General features: G+C 37.8%; 1 protein-coding gene across 2 annotated transcripts; it reads right to left on the minus strand.

Annotated features, from left to right (window-relative positions):
- Window positions 1-925: 925 nt before the first annotated feature.
- LOC139964327 (tubulin polymerization-promoting protein family member 2-like) lies at window positions 926-18135 on the minus strand. 2 transcript variants are annotated; one of them, XM_071965849.1, is made up of 4 exons: window positions 17846-18135; window positions 6417-6602; window positions 5060-5219; window positions 926-4216 (listed from the first exon to the last, which is right to left on the minus strand). In XM_071965849.1, the coding sequence occupies exons 2-4, from the start codon at window positions 6581-6583 to the stop codon at window positions 4034-4036; spliced, it is 510 nt and encodes a 169-aa protein (XP_071821950.1). In that variant the 5' UTR covers window positions 6584-6602; window positions 17846-18135; the 3' UTR covers window positions 926-4033. The 2 variants fall into 2 exon arrangements, with proteins under 2 accessions (XP_071821950.1, XP_071821955.1); XM_071965854.1 differs by lacking the exon at window positions 17846-18135 and adding an exon at window positions 13196-13350.
- Between the last annotated feature and the right edge of the window lie 465 nt (window positions 18136-18600).

Consider the following 18600-nt stretch of genomic DNA (forward strand, 5'->3'; position numbering starts at 1 on the left):
AAATGAGAGTTATATATGAGAGAGAAGCCATATACCAGCTACTGCAGTTTTCTATCTGGAAATATCGTATTTACATAGTGTGATCACCTGGTGTTTTGACAACTGGAGACCTTAAATGAACTCTGACCTACATCAAATGTTGTACCAACTATATAATACACAAGACTATCATACCATACATATATGAGCTTCTCTCATGTTCTGGTTCTGGACATATAGCACTTTTGACATATTCACATTTTGGCCTCTGCTGACCCCTAATGACCTTTTACCTCTAGCACAAACAACAGGGTTCGCTGAGATATTAACAGGAACAATGTTTTCAGACTTTTACCCCTACTGACCTTAAATGACCTTTGACCAATACCAACAACAATCATCCCAGACCAGTTCTACTAAAGGGCCACATTCATAAAAAAAAAAATATGAATTGTTATCCGTCTGAAGGTATAGCGTTTACAAGAGAGTATCACATACATACACATACACACACAAACGCACACAAACACATGCCTTCTGCCTTCGACAAGAAATCAGAAAATGAAAAAGATTTAGCATTGTAACTTATTCCTTTTGATTTATTTTGTATCGATGCCAAGTCATGTGATATAGCGTTGTTGCGCCTCTGTGAGTGATGACGCCATAGGGTCAACGGTCGTTGAAACCGAAGAGAGGTTTAACCGTTTTTCGTGAGCTAGGGCACGTAGTCAATGGAGGCCAAATGTCAAAGTGGTCACCCTTGTTTTAGACACAGTGAATTTCTCTTGAAAACACAGGCACGATGGGCATTATAAACTTGGTGGGTTCATGGGCCCACTTGTTGGGTTCATAGCCCCACTTGTCTTCGTGAGTGATGGCGTCACAAATTATAATATACCGATTAATTCAGTCAACAACAAAAAAAGAAAACGACGCAAGCCAAAACTAAATATAAGTCATGAAAGATTTTATTTGAAAGATTACAACATGTAGAAAATATCTCATTTCTATTTCTAATGATCCTATATATTTCATATTTCAGAAAAAAAATCATGTATATCACCAACATACATGTTTATCATCTACACACACTTAAATCATAAGACACATATCACATTCAACAAATCAAATCAAACCAAACCAATACTCTATGTCATACTGTTTTGAATCGGTGACAGATCATGTATATTTGTTTTCCAGAGATGCATCAAATATATTAAGATACCCCCCCCTAAACATTTGCCTTTTGAATCTTCAAATAAACAATAACAGCAAGTACGCCCTCTAATAAGCAAACACTTGTTATTTTCATTGTTAAATTAAAGTGATGATGCAGTGAAACGTTCAAGTCAGGTGACGTTTAAGAAACCTGAAAAACAGTTTTCATACTGAGTTCATTTTTCACATCTTTTCATCTTGCATTAGGACTTAAGTCATGTGACGATAACGATATTTTCTTTTATTCTTTCTATATTGCATGTCGAGGGGGGCAGTTACCCAATTTCCAACAGAACAGATGCTACACATGATCACATGAACAGATGATCACGTGATCACATGAACAAAAGGTCGGCAGGCTTTTGGCAGAAGGTCTTCAGTAATTGCCCCCAAATGTGCTAGAGAGTACAAATAATGGCCACTCATGTTCAACAACCGTTTGTACTGCCATTCTCATAGAACTGTGTTCCTCTCTTAGACGACATGTAATTGTCTAAGTGAAGTTTCTTTTTGCTGTCAGAGAATAATTCGGAGACTCAATATTTAGTAAGCTAAATTTAGAGGCAATACGGAACACCTTTTATGTGGTACCAGCTATACCCACCGTACATTATGCAGAACTGTAAGTGTTGCGTTATTTGTTTCCCCGCAGATACATACGATGCGATCTTCCTCAATTTAGTAATCGCTGTTAGTGAAATCGAAACGTCATTTAAGTGCTAGTCTTACACGGACAAGAAACGGGAAATCTGCAACAAGCTGTAAATACCTGCTCAATGCTATCTACTTATTACGTATGGCCCTCTTTCTAACACCCCCACCCCCCTCATTCCGAAATCTCATCTGCGGTTTTTACCGTAATCACTTGCATATTTCATGAAGAATTTAACAACATCTCTTTCTAAACTTGCAAAACGAAAACAAACTTATAGCAAGGTATACGGCATGTATAGTACACAAGCATGGATGATTTCATTATATTACGTAACATAATTAGATTAAATCACAGGAAAACAATCACGAGAAGTATAAATCATACGAAACTAAGTTATAATTAAGCTTGCTTGTACAGTTTGTGAGGTCGTGTATGTAAGATTACATGCTTTAATATACAGTTGGATATGTTTCCGTTTCAATACATGTGCATGATAATTCTACTGATTTTATATTTCTTATGGTTGTAATCCACTCATGGCCTCACTTTCTGGAAAATTGTTTTACTTCAAAATAATGAAATATGGCGTATACCTCAAAACAACTCTAGTGTTAAATGAACAATGAATACAAGTGTATTTTTGCAAATATGTCAACATTAGACAAACATTCTCGGTGACCAAGACTGCATTTTACATTGATTTTTTACTAAATTATCAAAAGAAATTGTTGCAAGTGTCGTTTCGTCCAGATCCGACATAAATATAATATTTAAAGAAGCTTGTTGAGTTGAAATTGGTACAATTTTAGATTCTGTTCAATGCGAAAAGTCATCAACTTCACTAAAATATAAAGTAAAGTTCCATTGAAATAATGAACATAGGTTGATTTTTTTTGCCTTTTTGGTTTAGACTAGGTGTTTGCAAGTCGTAAACAAGTTACATAGAAGAGATGAAGTCTATGAGCGACGGAATATTTAGATTAGAAAGGGAGCTATTCATTACTTGCTATAATATTACAATTATATGCAAAAAAAGGAAACGACAAAATAGAAATTAAAATAATGTGACGGACGACTGGCCAAGACTTATCAATCTAAAACCTCCTTGTGGAGTGAACGTTTGGTGTTTACAAAAGAATAACGTAACATGACTAAGCCAAAAAAGCAGAAAAAGTGCTGAAAACTTTGGCAAATTGTATTGCAAAATAAAGAGATTTGCAGATTCTAATGTACTGGTATCGAATGGTAATCCTGTTGTACATCATTAATATTCCAACTCGACCGATGCCTGCTATCTTGGATGAGTGCGACTTTGATGAGCTATAGGCTCATATTGGTATGGTGGTACAAATATTGTTCAAGGCGGTTTCTTTGCATAAATTACAGTTTAAATTTTTTTGGCACAGGTGCATTGTCTTCTCAATAAAAGAGGTTGATAAGTTGTTGTTATTAATATTTTTCCTTCTTACTTTTCTTGGTTTTGTGTTTTGTTTGCTTTTTATCATTTTCTTGACGAGGAAATATTTGATTTGTTCAAAGCAAAACTTTTGGTCCAATTTAAGTCATGTACTGGTTAGGACATGTTTGACACGCACGGATGCCACGGCCGCTCTTCAATGCAAAGTAAGTATAAGTACAGCAGCATAATCATGAGTACAAATTGAATTCCTCTTTGTAATGTAAAAGTTACGAGTACAAATTTCTTTGCGCGGGTGCGAGTATTTAATCTTGCACAAGTATCTATCCTAACATTCCTACATGCCCCTAGTATAAATGAGTACAAATCCACAAAAGTCGAGTACACGTACAGACAACTAGTATACCAGAATATAAGTACAAGTACGTAAGGGAGTATATGTTATATAATAGGCTGGAGTTATAAAGCTAAAGCAGCATACTGGATTGAAACCTGACATACATTTCTCTTAACTTTAAATTATGTCGTAATCCAACATGACATCAAATATCACCAGCTCAATGTTTTTGGTCACAAGGTGCAAGTTCCTACAAGTATATTAACCTTGGCATTGAAGATCTCCTGCCTGTTTGAACACAACTGCAATTGGAAAGAATATGCTTGATTCAACATAGGTCTAACGATGAAGTAATACATTAAATAATTAAAGAAATTAATATTTGATTTGAAGCTATAAACAAATGAATTTTTTGGTATGGGAATGATCAGTGAGTCTCGTCGTATTTCCCCTTGTCTCCGTATCCTGTGACGTAACCTGATGTATCCGGGGTATCTTTACGTCCCTGGATGCCACGACCTTTGCCATCCTCGTTGAAGCGTTCCTTATGGGAACCTGTATACTTGGATGTGTCAGTCAAACGTTCAGTCGCTTTGTTCTTCGCTACTTTCTGTAACAGATGGCAAGGAATGTATGTGTCATGTAAACAAGGGCAGATTATAGTTCACGTTGAACTGTGTAAAAGCAAATACCGCCCTCTCTAAAACATCGCTTGTGGCGCGACAGTGGAATACTAAATATAGAATTGATATCAATCCCTCAGGAAAAGTGCCAACAAGCCTTAGAACATCTTTATTGACATGTTATCGAACAAAATCTGTATTTTTTTTTTAGCTAGGTTGTCAGAGTATATAATTGGAAGTACATGTGGTGCAACAATTGGGTCAAATTGAGGCAAATTTTGACCGCTTTAGGCCTCCCAGGAGCAGCGTACGAAAATTGATTACTACTGAGTTAAGAGGTTTGTTTACGAAAATTTCAGGCTCTCGTAGCGAAAAATCTTCATGGCCATGATACGAAAAATTGATAATGAATTAGGTTAAGCTAGTGATAACTTTTATAAGGACTTAGAGACCAGAATACTTTGCCGATTTAGTGTGTTAGACATTGGGGCAATTATATGGAGTATGCTACCAGAAAGTGAGCTATCTACGGGAGCTCATAAGCATCCTGATTCTGGTAAGTTTACTTACATCACTGAAGGTTACCTGAAAGATCAGCTGAAACACAATACTGGCTAACGGTCTCTCGTGCCAATTAACACTACTCCCAATTAAAAAATATTGATATCATACATAAAATAAAACTAATAGCATAACTACCATCACCATGTTTCATCTTACACAGTGCATAAATATCACTATACCATCACATCGTTACTTCCTCCGCTCATCCCACCCACCCTCCCTCCCTCCTACCACCCCCTCCCCCCCCCCATTTGTCTTAAGCTTACCGTTGCCCCCTTGGTGGAAGGTCCAGCCACTGAGGTTAGAACAGTAATCAGTTTTTGTACATTTTCGTCACTATCTTCTCCGTATTTAATCTTCGCTATTTGTTTCAGGGCCCCTTGAAATTGAGCGAATGTTAAAGCAGTCTTGCCCTTCTCTTTGGACCTGTTAAAGAGACAGAGATACATTAAACAGTTTATTTAGATTACAATAGCTGCTGAGATACAATTAACAGGCATCCAGATTGAAAACAAATAACTGTGACACCGAGGAACGCGTGAAAAGACATTCATATGTCTTAGCTCCCAAGTTATCTTGGTCTATTGCTATGCTAGGACATAAAATTCGGAAATATGTTAAAGGTTTGTGAAATATTATGTGATAGCCGATGATGTAGTTACACAATAGGTTACTAAACAGACAAAAGGTTACCATATATATCAGGCTATATCAACAACAGGTAATGTTTCCCATGAAAATAAGAAAAACTTCTTATAAAATGTTAGCAAATATATACGGAAGCTGTTATGTGACATATCATGTTATATAGGAAGATGTTCGGTTCCAAATATTGACAGAAAAACAAAAACCAAAATTAAATTTTGGTCTCAGCAGTTTGAATCGTCGAAGGCTGAAAGGGTAACAAGTTTCTTCTCGTGTATGAAAGTTAAGAGGAACCGACATCTCGATCCTAACAGGATGATCTTCTTCAAATTGGGCAAATGGACTAAACAGGATCATCAGTATTCGCCACAAATTTTAGCTTGCTAGTTTTCAAAGTACTTTTTCTAGAGGCCCTGATCCTCCACGTCATTTCCAACCACTGAGCAGGCGGTTAAAAATAGGCAATTAAACCGTCTTAGTTGTGAGTTATTATTTTGAGAGTGGTTGTAATATGCTTCTCTAAGTTTGGGCACGGGTGACCATTCTCAGACTTTCTAGCATATTTCGGGCAATAGTGACGTCCTATAAATAGACAAGTGAATTCCTTGATCTGTAGAATTCAGATCGTGATAGGTACGACAGGGATTCTATTTTTTAAATTATTATTATTATTATAAAAAAAAAATATATATTTTTTTTCTTTTAAACGAGTTACGCTAACGTTACATGTTGACAAAATTGTCCAGGTTTTAAGTTACTCGTAAGTTGGCAACACGTTTAAAGTACAATTTTTATCGGATTATACTAACAAGCTCTGTCTGTAATTCGCATGTCCTTTCAGAGACCACCATATATACGCCTATATTGAGAAAACAAAAACCGCTATATAACCATACGTGAATTACAGACAAAAAATACCGAACTAAAACGGTTCCACAAAAAAAAGTCATCCATAATATATAGGGGAAATAATCTTACTTAGTGAAGACTAAATCGATGTCCGTTCTGGTAAGTTTGCCGGTAATCAATTTTGCGTCATTCATCATCTTCATGAAGTTAGCGCTTGTAAGATCCTTCTTCTGCGCAGTCGCAGTAGAACCAAAGCCCACGTATTTTTTGTACACGTCTTGGATTGTTTTGGCCATGTTGTAAGTATCGCAGGAACTGTGAACAAAATTAGACGTTACTGTAGAAAATTTAACAATTGATTACATGCATATATGAGAAAAAAAAACAAGCATAATTTAACAATTATGTATTAACCGGTTTTTGTTGTTGCAATAACTGATGCATAATTTAAGTTTATTTATTGTGGTGTTTTTGCTGTTGTTATTGTTGGCTTTTATTTAATTCTCAAATCTAAATTCCTGCTTTTAAGTTTGCTTACGTCGTCCATAAATCGCGGATGAACTACGTGGAACTTCTAGTCATCCGTACAATCAGTATAATTAGTCCTTAGTACCTTGATGTTATGCATGACTTTGAGTGTCTCGTGAGGGAAGACAGTCGTCTCAAGGATTGACGGATTAATATGAACACAAATCAATATCGCAGTGGCACTATTAATATGAATCATACGTGTTATATAGGTGTAATTATTGCCTCTAATAAAAGCAACGCGCCGGGACTTCGCGCCATAAAAAATTTCACCGTGTTTTCTATCACCGACAGACGACCTCACTTAATTTTAAAGGGAATATGCATACAGAGCCTACTAGATATGCTAGTATGACCACAACGAATCAACACTTTACAACACACCACTTGTCAGCGTTTATTTTATGGTTTCATTTCAATATTTTTTGTAATTTTGTAATTATTTTTGTATTCACAAGTTTCCATGGTGACATAAACTGACCAAAACCATTGGATTGCTGTACCATCAAGCGGTCTGTTTCGTTGCCTTACATGACAGGCCCTTTGAAAAGAACTGTACATTTTGGTTTCTGATAACGAAATCCATTGTGTTCTACATCACCCTAAGTCACAGAATTTGCCCCTCAGTCGAATCTGTGGATTTTTTTTTTTTTTTTTTCGAAGCTCTGTTAATATGTGTGTGAGCGTATGATGTGTATTTGGGTACATGATTCTGAGGCCGGCAAAAGGTCGCAGTATAAACATAGGGTAAAGACAACCTTTGAAAACATACCATCATGAATGTGGCGTCAAAATAGATTTGGAAAACTTCAAGGGTAATTGCATCAATATGCTGGCATATCGTATTCATCAAATACCGAGGCGAAGGATATCACGTGACGAACCGAGTATAAAGAAACAAGGCTTTCAGGACAAAACGTACGTATATAGCCTAACTATATATCACATTTAGGGTACCATAAACTTGTCGGAAGGACTTGTAAACATTGTTACATATACTACATATATGAGGTATGACGTCGAAGCAGCTATAAAGTGTGTAGTTAATTTGGTAGGCATATTACTGCGATGAAGTATTAATTTAAATTCACGGTTAGATTTGATTGAATGTACAGTTGATCATTTCAATGCAGTCTATGCACCCCGCCGCCCCCCCCCCCACTCCTTAACTTGTCCGCCATTATTAGCAAACGAGAAATAATACAGCAATCATGTCCACTGTGGAGAAAGCTCAGCAGACCATCTTCCGTTTCTACCCGGGACTTCCTCCTCCCCTCCACCCCTACCCCTGCACTGGCAGAAAAATTAAAGTTAGCCCCTAGCTGCACCTCTGAGGTATGACAATGAGGGATAATGTCAACCACCTCTCTCTTGCAGTGGTTCTTGTCACGGTATTCCTAGTTAATCCTGATCCGATATTTCTACCATTGCTTGATTGTGATACCAGGTATGACCAACCTTCCCCTCCCTGCCTACCCCTCCCCCTCCCCTCACTCCACAGATATTAAGGGCGACCATCAGACACTGCTTTGTTCAAAGTACAGGACTGCTAGGATGTCAATCTGTTTGTTTCCCTCTATTTCACAAGCCTCTTTTCCAAGTAAAAAACAACAACATAAAGACAAGTTTGATTGCTACCCTTATCTGTATCAACCTTCAGTGTACACACAGAGATATGGTCTGGTTAGACACACATATTACATCGGTCATTACATCGGGATGACCGGGGATTGTTGAACAATGTACAATATTGACAAATGGTAAAAACCCTGTAACTCGTTCTTGAGAGTGGCGTTCAATGACGTCATCAGATAAAGATCTTAAAACTATATATAACGTGGCTTTGACATTGGCTGTTTGATGTGTCAGGATGATTAAATTGCAGTAATTAGAGCGGAACAAACTTGCCCGAGGAATTTTGATACATCGCCGGAGAACGTAAGGAATTGTGTTGTTGATGTGTATTACGTTATCTTACGAGACACAGGGGTTGATTATATTTGGGTCCCCATCGCGGATATAGCCCAGTGAAATGTTCGAAATGTCACACCGTTGACTTGATAACCCATTTCATGCTGTAACAAGGGAATTTCGCAGAGATGTAGGCATGTATGTATAGTACTAAGGTATGGATGGTATGGTGTACGTCCATTGAGGCATTTCAGTTAACACTCTGATTAACTCAACTTTTTTTCCATTTTTAAATTCTTTCTTTTTTTAGTTGAATTTAGTAACTTTCGCTACTATCTGATGATAAAATCTCATGACAACACACTTCAGTTATATATACGTGAAATATTTCATGTTTGGTTTTTGCATGTGATATGATAATAACATGAAGAAAGAGTCTCATCAGCAACGAAACTTTTAGAATCCATAACGGATGCATTATGAATGCATTATTCGCCCATTTCATGAAAAAAGGCCATGTAAGGGAATTTTTATGATGGATCAACTTCGGAACCTTATTGTGAGTAAAACTTGTTAGGTTTGCCAAGTTACATGATAAGTGTTGACGTACGGTACGGCATGCTTTCACAGGGGGCACAACCACGTACGTTTCTGAGGGAGGGTATACTTTCATCCCCCCCCCAGAAGTAAATTCATCAAAACTTCTCAAAATGAAGACCCCTCCCCTGTACGTCATAATATCTTGGCCACCACCCCCCCCCTTCCCCACCGATACAGGAATGGTGGTTGCGGAAGGTAACGCAAGCATTATAGCTTAAACCGACGGACCCGTTTACTTGAATAAATTATCGAGAATCCTTGCCAACATATTTTGTGATAATTTCACTGATAATACAAACATTATCATCATACACGGTTGGATTCAAGGGACGGATGCAGGATTTTAAAAACAAGGAGGGTGAGTCGTTAAAGCCGACTCCAATATATATGGTTCTGTGGGTAATACCCAGTGAAAAAAGGAATGAAATTTTAGACGTAAATGGTGCATTCTGAGTACATTTTAGGTAAGGTTCAATTCTATACACATAGTTGTGCTATAGTACCTACTTTTATTAATTTGTCTGTGGGATTGAAAAGGGCATTGAGTGAGTACACCCCCACTCCCCCAACCCCACCCCCCCCCGGTTCCGCGCCTGAATGCCTCTCTGGCAATACATGCTTCTCGAAAAATCTCGCGATTAACCATTGCAAACTGAAGGGATCGATCTTATAACCATATAACCATACATGATATTATGTCTGTCCCTTAGAACAGACATAATAACACAGTATAGTGGTTTTCGCTGTTTCCATTAACGTACTGTTGACAGAGTGTGAGGCAACTCTGTCTGACGTCACGGGATTAGCGAGCTACAACGTTAGACTTAGTTTTGATGTATAGACGGACTCGTCTTTCAGTGAGGCTCTTACCACGCTGAGGAGATGTTGTTTTAATTAGGGCTCAGTTGGCAAAACAAGAACTGAACTGAACTGAAAAAATATAGTTTAAAGTATCATAATGATGAAAAACATATTTCGCTTTCGAGTAGACTGGAACCTGTGTCTTAAAGCAGCTGTTTTGCGTGGATTTTGATAAATATTCGATATAAAATATGTGACAAATATATGATAATCAAACAGCCTTCAATCATAGCAAAGTTACTACTAAACTTTCTTTTCAAATAATGTCAAAATCGACCCCCTTCTTGTTTATTGGATAACTTTCCATTAACTTTCTGCACTAAAAAACATGTTTATCTGAAAGAATAATAAGTTGTTGATAGGTTATCACAGACATACACCCCGTAGGACATTTTATTGTATCGTATTGTACTATATCGTATCACAGCATATCACAATTACATAGCAAAGCATAGTACAACATATCAAATCACATTGCATCACATCCACATGTAATCTACATCAGACCACATAACATCAAATGTACATCACACCATGTCATATCACCCTTTTCAATTACAACCAGGGAGTTGCTTTATTTGATGAAACTGCGTGTAATTCATGCAAATATTGCATGTTTTCAGCTATTGCAAGCAGAGGACACAACAAGTTACGTGGAGTAATACATTGGTTGATACTTAACTCTAGCAACATGGCCACGAAATACCATACATTATGTAGACATGCACCAACGTACGTACTGCTGGCGACCGGCCTTTGACTCGTGATGACCTTTAACCTTTAAGCCAACACTTTGACATAATGCAGCAGTTTACGTTGCCGAACATTATCAAAACACACCGTCACTTTCGAAACAACATTTGACTGAAATTTACCAGATATAATGTGTATAGTCCAGTATTTATATTGCAGACAAAATTTAACATACGGTTAGATTCTAAAAGGCAATGGGATTGGTAGATAAAATCATCAGCGTGCACAGGATTAGAAAGCCTATAGAGGAGGGGGCGAGGGCTGGGTAAAACCTAAATTTTCCCGTTACTGATTTTAGGTAGGGGAAATGAATCTTTATGGTAGAGCTAGCGGCGGATCATGCATGATTATGTAAAGGAGGGGGTGGCCGATGGGCCGATGAAGAAAAACACGACTCCCATAATAGAGGGGTGGATGTTCTCGCCTACAAAATGTTACAACCTTAATGGTGCATTCTACATTAAATTAGGTCTTTAATTAGTTTTGCTCTCACTACATTTGAATGTTTGTGTGAGGGCTGTTATACACCCCGAACTTTCTGGATCCACGCTTAAGGGCGTCATGGGTTCGGAGGAGTTGTCTAGTTCTTCCCGGACTGAATTTAAAAGAAACATACTCTCACTCATCACTATTCCCCGGACTCTCCCCCCCCCCCACTCCCGCCAATTAAATTAATAGATAAATGATAATTACTAGCAAATGTGCACCTTCAATATCTGTCAATATGTCGCTTTAAGCATCTTGATGCGAAAAACAGTGACGCAGAGAGAGCGCTGAAGTGAGACTGTTGTAGTGTGACAAGCTCAGCACTATGTATGCCTGAATAAGACACTCGCTATCCCTTGTTCTCACAGCGATTTTGGCCAATATAAATGTGATACAGGAAATGAAATTTTACTCATTCCTTCGCCCTCGTATGTTAGGTTACATCACTAAATCATATAAAATGTACGTCTGTAGATACAGACACTGACTGCATACATACTGCAGGGATATGGAAACCAATACTGTAAGCAAAATATATACCGGTACGACTTAAACACGATACTAAACTATATTATGATTAACCATGGAGGTCTGTTTTACCTCATAGGCAACGTAAAATATCAATTGCTTTAGAAGAATGAAGAAGATGCGTGGAACAGATGTGTGTCTTATTGTGTAACTGCATATTTGTTGATTCTCCAATTCTTCCATTAGATAGCATGCATGCTTTTGGTCCCTTGTGGCTGAATACTATGGTAGAAACACCTTAATAAAGAATAGGGGTAGGGTTGGGGGAGGGGTGTTAAAAGTCACCAGCAATGCCTTCAAAAGCTATACTAGAGAACCTTGGATATTTTCATCTTCAGGAAACAGTTTATTGAACATGTATACAGACTATAGCAGCTTTTCAAAACTTGTAGTAATTTTAGCACACTGAAGACGGGGGGGGGGGGGGGGAGGGTAGGGAGCGAGTTAGGCTGTGCTGGGGACTTTTGTAATAGGGGGGATATGGAGCGAATTAGGCTGTGCTGGGGACTTTGTAATGAGGGGACTGCAAGTTCTCAATTGTAGTTCCGTTTCTGTGGAATAACATTATATAACATAACTCGCCAATTCTTAACGTATTAGTCAACATCAGGGTACAGTATATGTGTACCAAAAGATACCTATAGAAGCCCTAAAGTAGACTGTTGGGTTGTGACGTAACGAGTCGAAATAACCCATAGTTCACCAGCATAGGTTATGACCAAACTATGTTCGGATAATTCGTTACATTTGTATTCCTGCGGACGTTAATAGCAACGAGACACAATTATTTTACCACTTCATCAAAAGCCACTTTAAGCCCACTTTGATGCTTTACTGCCATCCCTAATGTACGTACGTAACCCCTCCCAACCCTGGCAACCCCCTGTCCATCCATTCCGGCTGTGTAAAATATCTATCGACCGTGATATCGCTATCGTTAACGACATATGTTTACAAAATGCAACTCCATGGGGAGGGGGTCTGTTACATCATCTCGAGTGTTCTTCTATGTGTGTGACTATAACCGCTTCGCTGAAATATTCCATAGTAACTACATTATAGCTTACCATGCACATTACTACTACATCATAGCTAACTGTGCCTGAACCATAACTTACACATGGCTTACTATAGATACTAAACATGTAGGCCTACGTATAGCCCTATATACACAATTGATATTGACATGACCTAAAGGCGGTCTAAACTGTGTGTATAGGACACTTTTCGATAATACATACCTTCAGTAGAATGTAGAATTACCAAGTATTTTATCAAATAAATTTGTACACGTTTTGCAATTGTCTTGATAGGAAAGAAATCCAATAGGAAGTATAATTTGAGTGATCAGCATGCAATACGCAATGTTTGGTTTGTGTATCAGCTTAAAAGCTTAAAATACATGTCGTCAAACTGGTAAATTTATTAGACTATAAAAAAGAGTGGTTAAAAGACCTATACGTATATGGAATACTACAACCGAGGTCACTCAAGCGAAACTGGGTTGAACTTGTGCAACAACTACCTGCAATTTAGTTGAAAGGCAACTCCATTCATACATGATGAAAATAGATCTATAACAGGTAAACAGACTAAAACAGTTAACTTTAAAGCTGAAAATTACACGTAACAAGTTAACAGGCCTGTTGACCTGGCCATTGTAAGCTGTTTTAGTGTTCCTCTGTAAAGTTTGGTTAACAAGCTAAAATAAATATTTGGTTTAGACGGCAGCATCATTTAAGCGTCCCCGTTTCCATATCAACCGATCAACCATCGGATTGGATTTCATGGTCAATTTAGTCCGAGTATCTCTATATCGACCGTGTATATATATCACGTTTATAGCTGTATACGTTTGCGTAGGGTCGCTGCGGCTTGACGGTGATGTGCATGGGCTCCACAGAAAAAGAAAGACAATAAAGAGGGGAGGGGGTGGCCCTCGATACCTCTACTAGAAGGTTTTGAGATTTAACCTACTACTGCTAAATCTGCTATAACATATCCTAAATGACGGGAAAACCCACAAGGTATTAGAATAAAACTTGAACGCAAACGTACTAGCACCCCCCCCCCTCCCATTTTGCATCTAAGCACCCTACATTGTAAAAAAAATCTCAGACGGGAGGCAACACCCCTACCCGGCCTTAAGCCTCCCCTTCCCCTCCAGTACAATGTGGATAAATACAAATTCTACAAAATGTACTAAGGTTTATCAAACTCGAATGGATTTTTTAATTATTAGTTAATTTAAAAATTTAATCACGAAACTCTGGGTTTGCCTTTAATGACTGAAATACTATTTCGATACTTTACTCGGTTCACTTGCTAAACTAACTGATCAATGCCACCAACAACAATAAACACATATGACAGACGACGCCTTCGGATAACCTGATATTTATGTTTTCCCTCAATACATGTTATTATGATCCATTTATACGTCTTATTTGTTTCATCGAAATATATTCAATAATCGTCAGCCTCATCATGACATAATTATTACCGTTGCTCATAAAATTGCACGGAAATCCCGAAATAAGCATATTTAGGGCTATATACCAACTAACACTGCTATAGATAACAGCGTTCATATAAGGCTGCATAGAATTAGGCCTCATTTATTCAACATTCGGTCTTGATTTCCCCGATTCACTGCAGACGCAATTAATTCCATATCGTCTCGATTTACAATGCATTTGTGTATACTGTATACTGCACTGCAAGCGGCAGGGGAAATCATGAGCAAACTTGCCGCAGAAGGTTTTACAAGTGAAGAGCCTTTAGCCTATTTTTCTTTCAATATTTCAAATAAGTAACCCGACTAAATCCATACCTCATACGATGTGACTCGAGATTTATACACTTGGCAATTTAAAGGATCAGTGCCCTTGCAGTAATTCACATTTTATTCACCATATTATGCAGATTTTGGCCAAACATGTACCGACAAATGTTGATGTATCACACACAGTCTAAGTACGCTAAGTTAAATATATCATTGGTATGGTGTACAGTATATAACCTATGTACAGCCTATGTGTATAACCACGATATTAAGATACAATATGTTACTTACGTGGGCCTATAACCTACACCTCAGTTAAAGGATGACGTAAAGGTAAAGAATTAATGTTGATATATAGACTTCTAAAATTCACTGATATATCAGTACAGATTGCATTTACAGGCTATGCCACATTTAATTTTTATTTTACAAACGTCCCTTTAAACATCTCTGGGTAATCAAGTATGAAGTGACTGGACCAACAAGTCTATCATAGAGACCACTAAGTCAGTTCCTCATAGATACAAGATAATCGATTTAGCATTAAATGAGCATTACGTTGGTTTAGTAGCCTATATATATATCTTAAAAACCGGATATGCTAAGCAGCATTCCAGCACTCAAATTTGTCATTTTTTTCTTGGAATAGGACATTTCAAAATTAAAATTCTGCTTAAAGTCATCCTTAAAAGCAGCAGGTTATATTTACATTCCGTACCATCTCAGCAGGCTACGACACAAATATTGTTATTTTGGTTTAAATATATATACCAAGCGAGTTATAATATATTTTAGCAACAAGAGCTTGTCAGCTTTGCTACGGTCGTCAAGGCTTGGCTTCAGTGTTTTCATCGTTTCCAACCGACTTAGTTAATGATGTTTCCCCCCGGCACTTATACATTGAACCTTGATACCATAGCAACATGATGCCTATACATGTCTGGTCCGTACGTGATACCATTAATGCATATGATGAACAGATATATACACAGACATTTTCGTCATTCATCGCATACTGATTTATACAACTGTAATGTTAAAGCGGTATTTTGCGTTGTTTTGTATACGCCCTTAATCATTTCCGCAAGTGAGAAGTAAGTGGACTAAAGCAATTGCTTAAGTTTCAAGTATACCCATGGCTCCCCCCACCCCCCACCCCACCCACACATACATTTAGCGGCTTTCTGCAACCTCAGCCACTAACTCGATCTTCATCATCATCATCATCATCATCAGTTCTCTCCTACGCCAATTCAGTTCCAAATCGGGACAACAGGCCGTTGAATTCACTTTTAATTTCATCACTCTTAGCCTCTTAGGCCTAATTTATAGCCTAAATATGCCCCAGAATGCATCACTCCAAATATTAAAATATTGTCTTTTGGAGTCGGCTTTACCCCTTCCTTCTTAAAATAGTGAATCCGCCCTGGAACGAAGTGTCTTCGCTTTCCCGTACTTTTCATATATGTTTAATTGTAACAGTTAAACCACGTGCAAGATGCATCTTATAAGCGTAGGCCTATATGTCAAAGTATCTTATATACAATAGCCTGAACAAAACTCAACTTCATGTTTACTTTCACAAGTAATAATTAACTTTCATATCCTACACATGCAGTTTGTTATCAACATACGAACACCTGTGTGAAAGCCATGATGAGACATACTTCGATATGATACACGCGTTATCATGGACGTACGTATTGCTCGTTCGTATATAGACGAATATGCATATGTGCCGTCTGAGAGATGCAATCATTTACTTTATGTATTAGCATGAGATTTGTATTTCAGGTCATCTGTATTGACTATAATTCTAAGTATGCTAAAAATTGCTAATTTTTTCTTTCATTTTTTTTCAAAAGTACTTCGGCCGTGTTGCATGTATAGTAGGCCAACCAACATGGTTCAGAAGTGTCGTGCCACTCCGATCCCTAGCCCCCCCCCCCCCTCCCCCAACCTCTATCTTGCCCATTGCACCTTCACTGTTAGTTCATGTGGTCATGTACCACTGAAGTACGGTGGTCCTGAAGGGTGCATTGGCTTGGCACGACATCCCACCACTTTTACAATATTTGCTACGTTAGTGTAATTATAACTAATTGATAATTAATTGGCTAATACAACTTCAGACTGATATGGATAAAATGAAATGTATGCGATTAGCTATGATCATTTAAACGTGTTGAAAATTATCCACGTTTCTATTCTTTCATATCTATAGCTTAATTATAGGCCTTTGTTTTATGCATTTTAGCATTTCCTATCCTCCTTTAGCCTAGGTACTTTCGATCAGTTCCATGCCGCACATAAACAGTACGTAGTGACAATGATTTTCATACGTGCAGCCATCACTAACGTTCGTTAACATTCAAAGTAACGGGATATTATTATAAACTACATGTTTCTAGTATTGGTTTCATTTTTTGTGTATATTATTAAATGTAAGCCATTCAGTGAAGAAAAATGCCGAAGTTCGGGTTATCCTCCCCCCCCCCCCCACCCGTGTCCTATATGGCCCTGCTTTGTGTATCTCATCATTCATTTTAAGCATGGTTCATATTAATATTAGCACAATTAGCTTAATTATTTTAACTTACAAAAGCAGCTCCCTGCTTTAGAGTTTCTCGGACTTCCACTCCAAAGCACACGCACCAAACAACAATTTGTACGGTCGATATATTCTTGTTTCCATAGAAACAAACTTGCAAAACAATAACATGGCAACTCGCGCTATCGGAGGTCAAATTCATATTATCATGTTAACCCAGTACCTGCACATGCAGTCTCACATATCACAGCAGTTTATAAGTACGTAGGCTCATCAGACGTACCAATATAACGGATGTATTCCTCGTTTCATTTTTTTTCACGAAATTAATAATTTTACTGCTAATTTGTCAATGCGAATAAACCGACAGCACTGCTTATTGTACGCGATGATAACACATACTAGCCTACGTATATATATATAGGTTATACTTTCTCTTTCGTTTTGTGCCTAAAATTCAATTTCAGTGAAAAAAATATAACTACGAGCAAGGAACGAACATAAACAAGAAAACAATCAGAATACCCAGAACTGAGACCTACTGAGAGAACTTACCTCTTTTCTTACGGCAAAAAGAAATCTCGGCTGATAGCTTTTTTTCGAATAATCCTATCGAATGAGTAAATCAGAACCTAACCTGTTTTCCTTCAGCGTGCAGAGCTAGAGTGACGAGTTAAACAAGGAAGGGAATTTCCATAACAAACCACGTACATCAAACTGAACACAACTCACTACAGAATACGAACAGTGTGCATGCTGAAAACGTGAAAGCTACACACGGATTTCCGTAGACCAAATATCAGTTGGCTATATGCTAAACAGTTCGATAGAATAATGAATGAAAAAAAGGCTTTCTAGATCCCGCTTACCAACACACACACACTATTGTGTATACGTTATGTTACCAGCAATACGCGCGGTGCAGGGAAGATCTTTGCCCTTGAGGGGAAAAATAATTGGTTCGAAAGGAAACGTTTGGAGTTTTTGACATGCGCACACACAACAACTGCCAAAGGGAGATAAAAACCCATCGTTAGATAACATAGCATTACACAGACACGGACATAATCTTAATTAGGTCAGGAACGTACTTGGCAATGGGGAAGATATTGAAGATATACTTCATAGTTGTGTTTGCAATATCGAAGTCCAGTCACACGCAAGAACTGAAGGGCATTTACCTTTACTTCTAGCGGTTAAGCTGTAAATAGTGGTATCTGCTCTATCAGATGACGTGTAGGTCGAAAGTATTAACCCAAATATGCTAGAGGGTCAGAAAATGGTCAACAATGTCTCACACTTTAACGCGC

This window comes from Apostichopus japonicus, chromosome 3 (assembly GCF_037975245.1).
Source record: "Apostichopus japonicus isolate 1M-3 chromosome 3, ASM3797524v1, whole genome shotgun sequence".
Lineage (NCBI taxonomy): Eukaryota > Metazoa > Echinodermata > Holothuroidea > Aspidochirotida > Stichopodidae > Apostichopus > Apostichopus japonicus.

What these genes read in the sequence shown, in the direction of transcription:
- LOC139964327 (XM_071965849.1), bottom strand. Translation starts at nt 6,583, where the DNA reads ATGGCCAAAACAATCCAAGACGTGTACAAAAAATACGTGGGCTTTGGT. An exon ending in ATCGATTTAGTCTTCACTAA is followed by an intron (nt 5,220 to 6,416) that starts GTAAGATTATTT and finishes TCTCTTTAACAG; the next exon opens with GTCCAAAGAGAAGGGCAAGA. An exon ending in CTTCCACCAAGGGGGCAACG is followed by an intron (nt 4,217 to 5,059) that starts GTAAGCTTAAGA and finishes CATCTGTTACAG; the next exon opens with AAAGTAGCGAAGAACAAAGC.